At 52.0% G+C, this 16,724-nt stretch overlaps 2 protein-coding genes across 2 annotated transcripts; one reads left to right on the forward strand and one right to left on the reverse strand.

Moving 5' to 3' along the window:
* Nucleotides 1-8,549: 8,549 nt before the first annotated feature.
* LOC109778704 (probable carboxylesterase 2) lies at nucleotides 8,550-10,378 on the forward strand. The gene has a single exon (XM_020337265.4). The coding sequence runs from the start codon at nucleotides 8,951-8,953 to the stop codon at nucleotides 10,094-10,096; it is 1,146 nt and encodes a 381-aa protein (XP_020192854.1). The 5' UTR covers nucleotides 8,550-8,950; the 3' UTR covers nucleotides 10,097-10,378.
* A 3,362-nt stretch (nucleotides 10,379-13,740) lies between these two features.
* On the reverse strand, nucleotides 13,741-15,169 carry LOC109778703 (tuliposide A-converting enzyme 1, chloroplastic). Its single transcript, XM_020337264.4, has one exon. It carries the CDS (start codon nucleotides 14,847-14,849, stop codon nucleotides 13,875-13,877), a length of 975 nt encoding a protein of 324 aa, XP_020192853.1. The 5' UTR covers nucleotides 14,850-15,169; the 3' UTR covers nucleotides 13,741-13,874.
* Between the last annotated feature and the right edge of the window lie 1,555 nt (nucleotides 15,170-16,724).

The following is a 16,724-nucleotide window of genomic DNA, read 5'->3' on the forward strand; positions in this document are numbered from 1 at the left end:
AATTGCGGTGATGACAAGGAAAAACCAGTGGAGGGTGACCCCCCCTAAGACAAAACCAAAGCGCCGGCGTCAGCGGCGCCGCTCTAAACCACGCTGCAGCAAGGACAGCAACACCGGCACAGGAGATGACAACACTCCGGACGGTGCCGAAGACGTAGAAGACCACGACGAACAAACTGCCGAACAGGACAATCAGGAGGATTGGCAAGTCATCCCTGATGAACAGGCCATAAATGAAGACTCGGAGGACGGTAGTTATCATCCGCTCTCCGAGGAGGCGGTGAGCCTCGGCAACGAGGACTTTATCGTGCCTGAGGAACCCCTCGAGCAGGAGCGCTTTAAGCGCCAGCTAATAGCCACTGCAAGAAGCCTGAAAAAGAAGCAGCAGCTTCAAGCTGATCAAGATCTACTCAATGATAAATGGACTGATGTCCAGGCAGCCGAAGAATATGGCCTTAAGCGCCCAGCCAAAAGTTACCCGTAGCGTAAATTGCTACCTCAGTTTGATGATGAGGCGATGGAGCCCATACCATCATCGTGCAATGCGGCTGACCGACCACCACGGGGTCAGGACAAAGCGGCAACTCAAGCCGAACACCAGCCTGCTCCACCTCACCATAAGGGTAGAGATAAAACAGCTTGGGGACAAACCTACGACCTACGGCAAAAACTGGACAATAATGCAGGACATACTAGATCGATCTATGGATCGCGAGGGCGTGCCTCGACACGCAACGACGGCTATCTATTCGGACGTGACAAACCTAGTCACGCCCGGGCCGAAAACCGCAGACGGACTCCATCGGAGCTACGTCGCGACGCGGCCCGATATAGAGGCGCCGCACACCCTCTTTGCTTCACTGACGAAGTAATGGATCACGAATTTCCAGAAGGGTTTAAACCCGTAAATATCGACTCATACGATGGAACAACTGATCCCGCTGTATGATCGAGGATTTTATTCTCCACATCCATATGGCCCGCGGAGATGACCTCCACACCATCAAATACCTCCCACTAAAACTCAAAGGGCCAACTCGGCACTGGTTAAACAGTCTGCCTGAAAATTCCATTGGCAGCTGGGAGGACTTGGAAGAAGCCTTCCTTGACAACTTCCAAGGCACATATGTCTGGCCACCAGATGCCGATGACTTAAGTCACATAGTTCAACAGCCTGGGGAGTCAGCCAGGAAATTCTGGACTAGGTTCCTAACTAAAAAGAACCAGATAGTCGATTGTCCGGATGTGCCCTAGCGGCCTTTAAACATAGCATCCGTGACGAATGGCTCGCCCGCCACCTCGGCCAGGAAAAGCCGAAATCTATGGCAGCCCTCACGAAACTCATGACTCGCTTTTGTGCGGGTGAGGATAGCTGGCTGGCCCATAGTAAAAATACGGCCAGCGATGCAAGCCCCTCCGAGGCCAAAAACAGAAACGGCAAGCTCCGACGCAGTAGAAACAAACGCCAAAGCAATGGCGACAATATCGATGACACGGCTGCCAACGCCGGATTCAGCGGCTCCAAGTCCGGTCAGCGGAAGAAGCCGTATAAAAGAAACAATCAGGGACCATCCAGCTTGGACCGCATACTTGACCGTCCGTACCAAATCCATGGCACCCCAGACAAACCAGCCAACCACACCAACAGAGGTTGCTGGGTTTTTAAACAAGCCGGCAAGTTAAATGCCGAGAACAAGGAAAAGGGATCGCAGAGCAAGGACGATGACGAGGAGCCCCTGCAGCCAAAAACGGGGGGACAGAAGAAATCCCCCCCCCCCCCAAGTTAAAACGGTGAACATGATATACGCCACCCATATCCCCAAGAAGGAGCGCAAGCGTGCACTCAGGGACGTCTACACGATGGAACCAGTCGCCCCAAAGTTCAACCCATGGTCCTCCTGTCCGATCACCTTCGATCGCAGGGATCACCCGACCAGTATCCGTCATGGAGGTTCAGCCGCACTGGTCCTCGACCCAATTATTGATGGATTCCATCTCACGCAAGTCCTCATGGATGGTGGCAGCAGCCTGAACCTGCTCTATCAGGATACAGTGCGCAAAATGGGTATCGATCCCTCAAGGGTCAAGCCCACAAAAACCACCTTTAAAGGTGTCATTCCAGGTGTAGAGGCCTGTTGCACGGGCTCAATCACACTGGAAGTGGTCTTCAGATCCCCGGATAATTTCCAAAGCGAAGAGTTAATCTTCGATATTGTCCCTTTCCGCAGTGGTTATCATGCACTGCTTGGACGAACCGCATTCGCTAAATTCAACGCGGTGCCGCACTACGCCTACCTCAAGCTCAAGATGCCGGGACCACGCGGTGTAATAACGGTCAACAGAAATACGGATCCCTCCCTCCGTACCGAGGAACACACCGCGGCCCTTGCAGTAGAAGTACAAAGTAGCCTTTTTAGGCAGAACCTCAATTCGGCAGTAAAGCCCCCAGACACCGTCAAGCGAGTCCGAACTACTCTGCGGCAGGACGGTCCAGCTCGTCAAGAGCTTGACTAGCAATCCGGCCTCCGTCCTAGTCCCGATCAAGCGGTGACATTTGTGCCCCGCGTACATAACTACGCACTCAGAATACCATGGGCACGGACGGAGGCAGAGCTAGACCATGATCCATAATGCGGCTCAACCACCCCTGGATCCGCACACCTTCACTTTTTCTTTTTCATTTCAGGTTTTTCTCTTCTCGAGGCTTTTTCTGATAACCTGATATCGGACCGATCACGGGACGGATACACCAAGGAGGCAAGGAGCTTTGACGTACAAGGGAATCCCCAGGTGGTCTCTGCTAACGATCGCTATACCTATTTTACATACCCGCACGCAGCTCGCTCTTGGTCATGGCATGTTAAATAGCCTGTTGCTTATCACACTATTTGTATCAATACGCCTTGACGAATTTACCAAATTATAATGGAAACAGTTTGCGGCCCAAAATTTGAAGGCCCCGGCTTATTACCTTTGCTCTCTTCCTGTTTTCCTTTGTTTTCTGTTGATAATCTTATCACATAGCGCCCGTACACTTTGGTACGTTTCATATTTGCCAGGGGCTTCATAGCACCCCGCACTACGGCAACAAAGTCCGAACACTTATACAGTATAGTTCGGCACCCCGAATTTAGCATTATATGCATTGGCTCCGAATCATGTCTTTGGTCAATAGTTGGGTTGCCCGGCTCCTGTGCTTACTACCTTACGTTCTGCTATATCGGCTAGGGTAGTAAAGGGAGAACTATTGCGATTGTGTCCCGGTTCATCCGGATGAGCACCTCGGTAGAGAAAGCCGAAAACTGACTGTCATGATGTGGCGAGAGCCGGTCAGCTGTTCGGAGGTTTCAAATCGATAGAGGTTTTTTCCGCATTATGCGAAGGGTCGGTACTTACCCGATCAGGTGTTTACAACACCCTAGTTTGGATGCTAGGGGCTGCACCTACATTTTTATTGTCAAACTCCTATGGCTAAGTGAGGGTGATAAAGCGTTATAGTCCGATTGCCTTGTTCGTTGCACTAAACACCTCCTTCAAGGACCAAACAATTGGATCAAGAGTGTTTAGATTTCATCCCGAACACCCCCGTACTACCTACGTGGGGGCTGAAGCCGATGACTGGCCAACCCTCAGATTTAATAAACGGCCGCACAGGAGGTAAAAATTTAACACAAAACATTATATTACACAAATTGTCTTTGTTTCATAATACAGGGTGAGACAAATATGAATGTATTCATTCAAAGATCACATCCTTCGCACATTGCTCCGCCACAAGACGGGATCCCTCCAAGACACTATCAAAATATAGCTCGGGTCGTCGGTGCTCCTTGCCCTCAGGCGGCCCCTCGGTCATCAGCTTCTTGGCATCCATCTTCGCCCAGTGCATCTTGGCACGGGAAAGGCCATCCGCGCACCTTCAATGCAGACCGACCGCTTTATGACTTCAAGCCATGGGCAGGCACTCACAAGCCGCTTCACGAGTCCGAAGTAGCTGCCGGGCATGGGCTCGGCAGGCCATAGCCGGACTATTAGGTCCTTCATGGCTAGTTCGGCCGCCTTGTGCAGCTCGACCAGCTGTTTCAGCTGGTCGCTAAAGGGCACCGGATGTTCTGGTCTAAGGTATTGAGACCAGAACAGCTTCTCCGTAGAGCTCCCTTCTTCGGCTCGATAGAACTCTGCAACATCTGATATGCTGCGTGGCAGATCCGTAAACGCCCCTCGGGAGCTCCAAATTCGGGTAAGTAAAACATTTCCTTTGCAGATTTGCTTCGCATAATGAAAGCCTTACCCGCCGCGATCTTCTTGGCCGCCTGGATTTCCTAGAGGGCGCTCTGGGCTTCGGCTCGGGCATCTTGTGTGCTCTGGCGGGCCTTGGCAAGTTCGGACTATTGAATCATTCATCCTTCCTAAATATACAAGCAGGTTACTGCATACCTTGGCTGTCCTCCAGCTGCTTCTTCACGAGGCCGAGCTCTTCCTCGGCCCGCTTCAGGTTCTGCTTCAGTCCGGAGACCTCCGCAGTATGAGCGGCAGTAGCCAGCAGCGACGCCTGCTTATTCACATAGACATCTTATGTTAGACTCTTGCGAAAATTATTTTGATCCTCTGTTCGGCTTTTTCTCTCCGAACACCGAACAGAGCATCAGGGGCTACTGTCTACACTGTGATATTCTTTTTACAATTACATTACTTACCTCAAAGCCTGTTGGAAGGCTAGTGCAGGCTTCGGTCAGTCCGCTTCTGGCGGACTGGACCTTCTCAATCACCATACCCATAAGGATACGGTGTTCATCCACAATGGAAGCGCCTCGTAGCGCTTCCAGCAGATTATCCGGTGCCTCTGGTTGGATAGAGGTCACCGGCGGAGCAGGCATCCCTCCTCCTTTCGGGGAAGGCTGCTCGCCTAACTCTGGAACCGTATGGGTCTCCGAAAAGGTATTCGGCTAGGGGCCGAATTGTATATGGCCCCCATCGCCAGTCCCCATGGGGGCTTTCTCCCCCATGTGTCCGGCGGCCGAGGAATCATCCTCTGGCGCCACCCTGACGGCCTCCTGAACCTCTCCCTGGCCTGGGAAGGTCCTTTGGGACACCACCTCGTCGTCACCCTTGGCCGGAGGAGAGTGAGCGGCCTGCGGAGACTCGCTGGCCATCGCCTTTGAATCTAGCGAACCTCCTGATGAGGATCGCAGGGGGCTGTCGTGGGCCGAACTGTAATAGCATAATTCAACATATTAGTACCATGAAGCGGAGACATGGACGTGCACGAGTTTTTTGGTACTTACGATGCGGCCCGGGGCTTGGTCCGGGGGGGTCGCTCCGGACTGCTGTCGACGTCCCACACGGAGTTATCCGGGAGGGCGCGCTTCCCCCTCTTGGGCGCCTCCGCCTCCAGATTTGTGGAGGCCGTCCTCCTTTTCCTCCCCTCATCAGGGGGAGATTTGTTCTCCTCCCCCTCGTCGTCATCTTCGGTGGCGGAGGAGTGAGACTCATCTTCGGACGTCATGTCCGAAGCACCTTTTCCGCGAGGGCCACTCTTGGCCCCCTTGGCCTTCTTCTCCGACACCTCATAAGGCGCCGGAAACAACATCTTCGTTAGAAGTGGGGTTTCTTGGTCTTCGGGTAGCGGAGCCGGACAGTTAATCCGCCCCACTGTCTCTATCCAGGCCTAAAAAAATTGATAGAAAGGCTTAGACTCCTTCCTCAAAATATGCCATTAAAGGGTATACCTTGTAAACATGAAAGAACTTACCGAATTAGCTTGGCGTTTTAAGCTAAGCCCGCGATCCTCGGTCGTGGGCGGTGGTGTCTCGCCAGCCTTGAAGAGCACTTTCCAGATGTCTTCGTGCGTCGTGCCGAAGAGCTCTAGTAGCGTCTGGTGCTTGGCCGGATCGAACTCCCACAAATAGCAAGTCCGACGTTGGCATGGAAGGACCCGGCGAATGAGCATAACCTGGATCACGTTGACGAGCTTGATTTTCTTGGTTATCATGCTCTGGGCGCACGTCTGGAGCCCAGTCAGCTCGTCCGAAGAACCCCAGGTGATGCCCTTCTCTGGCCAGGAGGTGAGCCGCATCGGAACTCCGGATCGGAATTCGGGGGCCGCCGCCCAGTTGGTGTCGCGCGGCTCGGTGATGTAGAACCACCCCGACTGCCACCCCTTCACCGTCTCCACAAAGGAGCCTTCGGGCCAGGTGACATTGGGCATCTTGCCCACCATGGCGCCTCCGCACTCTGCTTGTTGGCCGCTCACCACCTTCGGCTTCACATTAAAGGTCTTCAGCCATAGGCCGAAGTGAGGTGGGATGCGGAGAAAGGCCTCGCTCACGACAATAAATGCCGAGATGTTGAGGATAGAGTTGGGGGCTAGATCATGGAAGTCCAGCCCGTAGTAAAACATCAGTCCGCGGACAAACGGGTGGAGAGGGAATCCCAGCCCGCGGACGAAATGTGTGAGAAACACAACCCTCTCATGGGGCTCTGGGGTAGGGACGATCTGTCCCATGGCCGGGAGTCGATGAACGATCTCCTTGGCCAGGTATCCGGCCTCCCGGAGCTCCTTGATGTCCTTCTTCTTGACGGAGGAGGCCATCCACTTGCCTCTAGCTCCGGATCCGGACATGGTTGAACGCTTGCTTGAGGCGGAAAAGTTGAGAGCTTGGGCGCTGGAGCTCAAGGATGGGAGGGCAGAGAGAGAGAGAAGGCGTGGGTGAAGGAAGGGAACCCTTATCCCCTTATAAAGGCAGTAAATATCAAGCGCCTTCCCACTCGCCTTAAAACTCGCCTATTCATAAGGGTTGTGCAAACGGCACGGTTGGGTTACCCACGCCCGTATTGATGAGAATCCCGCAATAAGGGGACACGATCTCTGCTTTGACAAGACGTGCCAATGGGAACCGCATCTCGAAACGCGGAACGGCAGACGAAAACGGTTCGAAATAATGACGGGTGGATGTGATGTCACATTACGAAAAAGTTGTCAGCGGATTAGACTCGTGGAATATTATACTCTCTGCGGCTGTGTGTGGTGCTTGTGTTACAGGTCCGGATACATTCTTCGCGTCCGAAGACTATCTTGGAGTATTCGGGAAAGGGAACCCGCCTTGCAATGCCGAAGACAATCTGCGCGCCGGACACCTCGTCATTGAAGCCTGGTCAGGGGCTACTGAGGGAGTCCTGGACTAAGGGGTCCTCGGGCGTCCGGCCTGTTAGCCATGGGCCGGACTGATGGGTTGTGAAGATACGAAGACCAAAGACTCCACCCGTGTCCGGATGGGACTCTCCTGGGCGTGGAAGGCAAGCATGGCTACCAAATATGAAGATTCCTTTCTCTGTAACCGACCTTCTGTAACCCTAGATCCCTCCGGTGTCTATATAAACCGGAGGGCTTAGTCCGGATCAGAATACTCATTACCATAGTCATACTAGCTAGACTTCTAGGGTTTAGCCATTACGATCTCGTGGTACATCAACTCTTGTAATATTCATATTCATCAAGACCAATCAAGCAGGAAGTAGGGTATTACCTCCATAGAGAGGGCCCGAACCTGGGTAAACATTGTGTCCCCCGTCTCCTGTTACCATCGATCCTAGACGCACAGTTCGGGACCCCCTACCCGAGATCCGTCGATTTTGACACCGACAGTCGTCGCTTCGGCCGTCGCACACATTGGGTGTTTGTCAAATTGCATCCATGTGTTTCTTCAATGTTTCATCAAAAACATCTCAAATAAACCATTTAATTTTCTCATGCCTAGATGAAGCGGTTGTCGGCGATGATCTTCGACGATTCGTCGTCGTCGGATGAGGAAGAATACAATGATTTGAGTTGGTGGATATCATGGTTGCTATGGAGGAGGTTTGGAGGCCGCGAGGTGGTTCTCTATTAGGTCAAAGCCGTGGAAAAACATGGTTCTTGATTTGCACTAAGAAGGAATGCGACGGGAGTAGCAAGTGTAAGTCCGTTGTTGAAGATAACAGCAGCCGTGTGAGTCGCTTGCTTATGGATGCCCGCCTGATAGCACATGAAAGAATCATGAACCAGTAAGCTCATAGTCGACTTCGAGAATATCTTATTGAGTATCACTGGAGCCTCCGTGGCATTTGATTATTGTGCATGCATAATGTTTATTTGAATTCTTAATTTATTTGGACTGATGTTGTGTTTCAATTTCAGTTGTTATGTTCGAGAACATTAAATTTCTTATGTATTCCAATTGTGTTGTTTAAGTTCGTAATAAATATCTTTCACCAAAGAAAAGTTCTCAATTAATACTTCCTCCGTCTAGAATTACCTGTCGCTATGCATCTATAGGAGGGAGTATGTGTGTAAGCTTGAAAACGTGTTTAGGATTTGACAAAATAAAAAAATGCAGGGAGGATCTGCTAGCTGTGGGACAGTGATTTTCGTTTAAAAAATAGGAAAATGAAATAGGGAACAAATTTAACACTTTAGTACTACAGGAAATCTGCTGTAGTTGCTCTCAAACACGCCGGCGTCCACGAAGAAGAAACAGACTCCGCTGGAACTGAGCACGACCCGCAGGACATGCTAGTCCGTCGGTTTGGTGAGGCCGGTGAAAGGGATGTAATTAGTCGTACGCAAAGCAATTTCGCTCGCGTAAATCATTGTCAATCCTCTACCTTAAACTCGTGATATTTTCCCATTCGGGCAGCGAGCATCCAGACTCCACCGGTATACAGAACCAACGCCGGAGAAAGGTCAGCTCAGTCCTCACGTTCCTACTTCCCGAGTCCCGAAACATCATCAGTTCATCACCACATCCACTCCCGTCATCTATTCTCAAACTTCGCAATCCCGTGCTCTATCCTATCCAAAGCACCACATTGTTTATTCATTCAGCTTCGTCGACCAAGTCCCAAATCCCACTTCTTTTTCTCCTCCTCTCCGTCAGGATAGTTACGGGCGCAGCGGTCGCGACTCGCGAGGATGGTGTCCAAGATCAAGCGCCTCCCGACGCTGGCCAAGGTGGCCCTGCTGCTCCTCGTCCTGCTCCTCCTCCTCGCCGCCATCCTGCTGCTCATCTTCCTCGTCCCGCGCCGCCGCACGGCGCCGCTGCCGCCCCCCGCGGCGCCCCCGGGCCCGGCGGACAACTGCTCCTCCGACCGCGCCGTGGCGTTCGACTTCTCCCCGTTCCTCGTCCAGTACAGGGGCGGCTGCGTCCACCGGATGGACGGCACCGCGCGCGTCCCCGCCGGCGTCGACGCGGCCACCGGGGTGACGTCCAAGGACGTCGTCATCAACCACGTGACCGGCCTCGGGGCCAGGATGTACCTGCCGCCGAAGCTGGCAGCCGGTGGCAAGAAGGAGAAGGAGAAGGAGAAGGACCTGCCGGTCGTGGTGTTCTTCCACGGCGGCGCGTTCGTTATCATGACGCCGTTCGAGCCCAAGTACCACGACTACCTGAACGCGCTGGTGGCCAGGGCGCGCGTGGTGGCGGTGTCCGTGGACTACCGCCTGGCGCCGGAGCACCCGCTGCCGGCCGCCTACGACGACTCGTGGGCGGCGCTCAACTGGGCCGCCAGGAACGCGGACGCCGGGCCGGAGCCGTGGCTGCGGGACCGCGGGAACCTCTCCCGCCTCTTCCTCGCGGGCGACAGCGCGGGCGCCAACATCGCGCACAACATGGCGATGCGCGCCGGGAGCGGGAGCGGGCTGGAGGGCGGCGCGGCCATCCTGGGCGTGCTGCTCCTGGACCCCTACTTCTGGGGGAAGCGGCCCGTGGGCGCGGAGACGAGGGACCCGGCGACGCGGCGGCGGTACGAGGAGACGTGGTCGTTCGTGTGCGGTGGGCGGTACGGCATCGACGACCCGCTGATCAACCCGCTGGCGGCGCCGGCGTCGGCGCTGCGGAGGCTGGCGTGCGCCCGCGTGGCGGTGACCACGTCGGGGCTGGACAACTTCGAGGCCCGCGGGGAGGCGTACGCCGCGGCGCTCAACGGCAGCGGGTGGCGCGGCGAGGTGGTGCGGTACGAGACCGCCGGCGAGCGGCACGTCTACTTCCTGGACCAGCCCGCCAGCCCCAAGTCCGCCAGGGAGCTGGCGTTCGCGGCCGCGTACCTGAGCCGGGAGTAGGACACGGACGCATTGGTGTTGGTGGGGTGGGATGGGTCGGTTGGAATTGGATCGTCGTGCAGTGAGTGCAGCGGTGCACGTGAGATCGCGAGGATTGGTTGATGATCGCCGTACATGATTGATTAGCTACTCCGATTAACTATCACTGTAGTGGTACATACTGTTGCTTTTTGTTTGCTTGCGCTTCGATTATTGTTGGGTTCATGGCGAGTCTGGTAAAGTGTGCGTGGATACGGAAACTCCGTTGATCTTTGGTGAAAGATGTAAGTCGGAAGGTGCGTGGCATCGATGCTTTCCCCGATCCGGCTGTTGCCAGGCGCATTGGTCGACCTCGAAAAGTACCCGAATCGGCCATTTCAGCGGTTGGAGATCTAGTATGATCGGACGAGGTGAGGTGGCGTGAAACCTCGTGGTACGCACGTTGTTCACTTGTCTCTCTAGCCGAAACCTCCTGTGGTTTTCTTTTTTTTTTTGCGGGTGAAACCTCCTGTGGTTGACACAAGCCAGTGGGCGTCAAGATGGTTGGACAACTGAATCAGGTCATCCACGGTTCAAATGTTTATACAGTTGCAAGCTTCTACTCGCGTGTTCCAATAAGAAGAGATTTCGAAATTGACTGTAATACAACCTGCCGTTCCTCCTGTAGTACGTACAGTACATTTGTTGTAGCGCAGTTTTACCAAGTCGTGTGTAGGTACATCTAGGCAGGCTAGGTGTTGCTTGCCTGATTTATAGCTTTGTGCACTGACGTGTCCGTTTTTGCCTAACATGTTTGCGCCGGGCCGACTGTAGTAATGCCACGCCATATTCGTTCCTTCACGGGAAGGAGAAGCCCAGTTTATCAAGTAGGCGTAAAGCTTCTGTGACGAGCAGAGTACAAACCTACAAAGTCGACCGCAGGAAAGTACACCTGCTGCCATACAGCACGCACCGGACGAATCCACAACGCCACGTGGTACCAAGCTGTTTTCCAAGGGTGACGATGCGTCGACACCTGGAGACTTGTTATTCCATCCTCTCCAACAGAACGCTACCTCAAGTCATCTATGGCCATCACACCGTTCTAAGCAACTTTTTCACATCCGTATCTTTCAATGGCAGATGTATGCCCGCAGCGCACGGCTCTAATTTGACTACTAGCAGTTTGTGGCGGGGCAATGATTGGTTGCACAACTTTGAGCTGAGCTGCTTTATTCGTCTACGAAAAATAAAGCTTATCCGAGATTCCCCGTCGCGGGCATCTCTAAGGCCTTCCCTGCTCCGGCGTCAGATCATTTTTGACACTGGCATCAGTGTCAAAAATGATTTTCTATTGGATGTATAGTGTAAAAAATGATCATATATATTATGCAAGGAGGGAGTACATGCAAAAACTATGTACTGCACTAGTTCGGTTGTTTGTATGCTGCAGTGCAGTCTGTCTGAGAAGAAACACATGCACAACTGTTTGTTACAAGCATGTTCTCCTAGCATGGGATGGTTGTCTGGTTAGGTGCGCATGGATGCTTGATCTCACATTTCGTCCACGTCATCTTATCTCACGCCACCACATTTCAAGAACATCGTCTATGACAGTTGAAATAAAAAATGTACATCATGAGAGTTGTGTGGAACAAAAAGATGAAGCTAGTGGTCAAAGATAATCTCAAACGGCCGATCATGTGCAACAAATTTGGCAAAATTCATTTTAAAAACTCCAAGCATGAACATGAAATTAAAGATTTATATAGTCAACAGAACTACGAATCGATCGCCTGGATGGAATCACAAAGTCGACGCGCATCTTTTTCTTGTGGAGCCTATTTTGAATCAAAGCACCGTTATGTAGATTTAAAGGGGATTAAGGAAGGTGAGTAGAACAAGTGCAAACCAACATGCATACATGAACCAACTCGCACCACCAAACCCACCCACATGCGCTCGCTTGCATTGCTCGAGCCTGACTGAGTGAGTGGAAACGGTTGATTTGAGCGTTTCAGGGGGTGTTTGGTTCAGAAGTCCTAGGACTTTTTCTAGTCCCAGGGACTAATTAAAAAAGACTCTCTAATAGAGTCTTTTTCTAGTCCCTGTAGAAAAAGTCCCTCCCGTTTGGTTCCTAGGGACTTTTTAGGGACTTTTTCTAATCTCTGGGACTAAAAAGTCCCTGAACCAAACACCCCCTCACTCATCCATGTCCAGCACTATTTTAATTAACTCCATGCCATGCAGGCCCAACATTAAACAGATGCATCCAAACAGGCCAAAATTGCATCCCCATAGTCTGGCTGAGATAAATGTCACAATCAAACATGTCCTGACAATTTGTGTAAAAAAACGTACAACTCTGAAGATGGAATGGTGGCAAGTGGTTGCGGCGGCCTCATACCCGGCAGGCGTCCTCATCGAGGAGCACGCTGGACTGGTGGGTGCCCATACCCGGCAGGCGTCCTGGTTGGGACATCAGGTCTTAGATTTAGGTCTGGCTGCGATGTCTGTCTGATATTAGGCCCAGGCTATCAGCGCCCCTTCATCAATTGGATAGGTGTAGCGACAGTTGTTGCTTAGACGGTGGCTTTAGTCTTATTATTATATGACTTTATAAGGTCTTGTGAGAATAATTAATAAAGTGGCACAAAAATTTCTCGAAGAGGAATTCTAGGATTCCATTCTTTTATCGCATGCATCGCCCAGATGCAGAGGCTGGGAGTCCTCCTCCTTTACTAAAAAAACATAATTTAGGGGTGCCCGGTCATGACAAGTTAGGCATTGAACCTCCCCACTTTAGCTTCTTATTTGCTATCATGTCTGCACATAAAAACAATCATCTTTTCAAGTTCTTCATCCGTCTGAGGATGAGTTTTTGAAAAACTACTCAACATGAGAGTTCATTTGGAATGCAAGCAACGACATACAATATGAGCACACACAATCTCCACAGGGAGTTTTTTTGGGACAAACAAAAAATTTGGGTGAATAAATTTGTCAAGGTACGAAATGTAGCCAATGCGCATATGAGCGGCAGCGGCGGTTCGTGGGCGGCTTGACCGAGCTGTGGGGGCTGGTGCGGAAGCGGCAGGCGGCTCGTCGGAGGCTGCGTCGGGGCAGTGCGGGGCGATACACTAGCTGACAGTAGGTCTTCGCGGGGATGCTGTAAGGCAACAGACCAAGCACGGACCTTGCCTCAGTTGCACAAGGACATTGTTTTTTACATTGTTACCATGTTAAAGGCATTGCTCGGATATGCTCAGACTTGTTCTTCATGATGAAAACCTAGAATCTAGTCTTTGATAGTCAGATCCGCTGAAAGGCGTCACTTTCTTTCTGAAGGCGTTGTTGTTGAAGAACTTTTTCGTTCTTATAAGGTCAATATATGATTGGTGTGAACAAGGTTGTTGATGTAGTTTGTGGATCATTGTTGATCCCTTGAGGTCTTTTTCCCTTTTCCTCGCTTTAGGCATAGTTTTGGTCATATACGATTTTGTTATTTGCCGGCGTGTTTTATTCATGTGTGTTTGTTGATGTTGGCTGTGTATATTCTAACAATGTAGAGGCCGGCTGTGTGCTTGTTATGTTTGTACTGCTATATGTTTGATGCTTCATTTTTTTTTAGTCAATAAAATCCAAGAGGACAAGTAACAGGCAATGCTGTATATCATCAAATCCAATTCGGCACAACGGGCACGAACCTAGCCGTGACCGATCAATCTTCTTCCCCAAATGCATCAACAACAAAAATACAGAAGTTCAGACGCAGGTGCAACATGCGGTCTGAAAATGCCCGTGTCCGCGAGATATTGTTCTACAGATTCAGGAACCTGGCAATGGCGTCATCCTGCCTGACGGCATCGTCGCAGGTGAAGTTGCCGAGATGGAAGCAGTGGCCCTGCCCGGCCACCTCAAGCAGGTCCACCTGCCCCGCCCACCCGCTCGCCTTGAGCCCATCGCAGTACGCGCGGCCGCGGTCGCGGACCACGTCCGTCTCCGCGAGGCACATGAGCACGCGCCGGCACGCCAACCCGCGCATCGTCGGCGCGCCGGCGGCCAGCGGGTTGATCCACGGGTCGTCGACGCCCGTGGTCTGGGGGCACACCACGCGCCACATCTTCACCACGTTCTCGGCCATCACGGGGTCGCTGTCCTCGGAGGGCACCTTGCCGTGGCCCAAGAAGTAGGGGTGGACCAGCACGATGCCGCTGCTGATGGTCGCGCCGTGGGGCAGGCCCTCGGGGCCGGCGCGCATCGCCAGGTGGTGCGCGATGTTGGCGCCCGCGCTCTCGCCGCCGAGCGACAGGCGGGAGAAGTCGCCGTGGTCGGTGAGCCAGGGCTCCTCGCCGGCGCCGCCGGGGGCGTGGGACGCCACCCAGCGCAGCGCCCGCCACGAGTCATCGTAGGCGGCGGGGAGAGGGTGCTCGGGCGCGAGGCGGTAGTCGACGGAGACGACGATGGCCCGGGCGCGCGCGGCGAGGGAGGTGAGGTACGCGTGGAAGACGGCGTTGAAGGCGGTGTGGAGGACGAAACCGCCGCCGTGGAAGTAGACGAGGACGGGTAGCTTCTTTTCGTCGCCGCCCTCCGTGGCGAGGGGCGGGAGGTAGAGGCGGACGGCCACGTCGGGGGAGATTGTGCGGTCTTTCGAGGCGACGCCGGTGCCGGCGTCGGTACAGGCCGGGACGGGGTCGGACCCGAAGTAGCGCTCCACGCGGCCGCTCTTGAATACTCGGATGCAGTGTTCGATCTCCAGGGCGACCTCGTCGTCGCTGGCGCCGGAGCCGGCCATGGGTCGACGGGAGCTCTGTGTCCGCGGTGCCGCCGGTGGATTGTTTGTTGAAGCCCAAGTTGTTGGCGGACAAGTGGTTCTGCAACTTGACTTCCCATGTCTCAAAAAAACAAAAACAAAAACTTGACTTCCTATGGTTGGGCTTGGGCCACGTTAGTGTAGTAGTTGGATCCGAACAACCTTTTCTCGCCTTCTTGAATTTTTGTGGAGTTGATTTTGACTTTAGGGCTCCTTTGGCTCATAGTGAAAGTGAAGTTTCTTCTCTATGATGCTACTATTCATGTGTTTGGTTCAAAGGAAATTTTTCTTCATTTTCCTTTGAACCTACTTTCAAAGGAAAAGCAAAGGGATTCTAACATCCATTTTGAGCTCTTTTTAAATTCTTATACACGAAGAACAAGACTAAGAACCTTAATGGCATATTTTTTCATGTGGTTTGACTTTAATTTGATCATGTTTATTTGGATTCATGTGTTTTTTCAATTCCTGTGAACCAAGGCCAACTTGACATAATTCATGTGTTTACGATTCGTCTGTTTTGCACGTGCATTCATATCATATTTCAATGTTTTTCTATTCCTCAAATTTTTGAATTTTGCATACCAAATGAGCCCTTAAAGGGCTAAGACATTCGAAGGCAAATCTAGTAGGTGAATATTGGAGGAAAATGAACGACTATGATTCATAAGTGATCAATCCTTTTGTTTGCGTTAGTTGTGGCTAAACATGGATGCCATGGGACAAAATAAACCCATGTTTGCTATTTCTCAGGTATCTGAAAAATTAGCTCGGGTCACTCGATTCTGGGATGAGGCCGAAGACGGGCCTGCGTGAGGAGTGGCCCAGGCAAGGCCAAGCCAGGACCAGGCCGGAGACAGGGACGACGCAGCGGGCTGCGATGTCCCGGTCGGAGGCGAGGAAGCAGGTTGACCGGTGCGGGTCAGAGGGAGGGGGGCTGTGCCTAGGTCGTCGCCATTGAACGTCCATAAAATGCATCACTGAAGTATGTTGATAAAGTTTGAGCATAGAAAACAGACCGCCCCCTCATGTGCCTCAAGAGACAAGGAGAGAGAATAGCAAGTCTACGCCCGCAAAAAAAGAATAACAAATCTAGAAATGCAAGATCCTATAGCCCCCACTCTCTCTAATGGAGGGCATCCCACTGCGAAAGGACCAAACCTCGGCTTGGCAAAATATCTTCTAACATACATCATGCATGAATTACCCACATTTGCCTTGAGAGTTCAAGGTCCGCGTAGAAATGAAAAAAGAGGGATATGTCCATGTGGGGCGGCTTGGCCGCTCCACCAAACGGATTAAAACGAAGTACGTTTTACAAATTCAAATTTGTGCGCCTTGCCATCTTTAAAAATGTGTTTGATCTTTTGGATGTTGTTCTAGAAATTAGTTCCTTTGTGGGATAAGCTTGAAAAAAGTCTGTGGTGTTCATGTACTGTGCATGAATTATATTCATATAGGCTCTAGAGTTCTCGTTTATTTTGAGATTTTTCCTAATCCATTTTGCTCCGAAACTAATGCCCACGATATTGGAGGTGAGGATCCCAAGTCCCCTCTGTTCAACAAGTGGAATACAAAATTATCTAATTGAACATGTCTAATAGAATTAATATGCCCATCACATGCGTTGGAATGCTAGAAAACACACCATACACATGAGTTGGTGAGCACTAGCATTGTCCTCCAAGGAACAATGTTCCCCCTTCAGAAACTCCACTCTTGTCGTGACTTTGGCGCAAAGTGGTTTCAACCAAATATATCACCTTGCACATAGTTGGGAGTAGCTAATTACGAGAATGAGTTTGTCTATAGGTCCCTATACACATTGCTACCATGCACCATCACCGCCCAGCAAGT

Source organism: Aegilops tauschii, chromosome 5 (genome assembly GCF_002575655.3).
Source record: "Aegilops tauschii subsp. strangulata cultivar AL8/78 chromosome 5, Aet v6.0, whole genome shotgun sequence".
Classification (NCBI taxonomy): Eukaryota; Viridiplantae; Streptophyta; class Magnoliopsida; order Poales; family Poaceae; genus Aegilops; species Aegilops tauschii.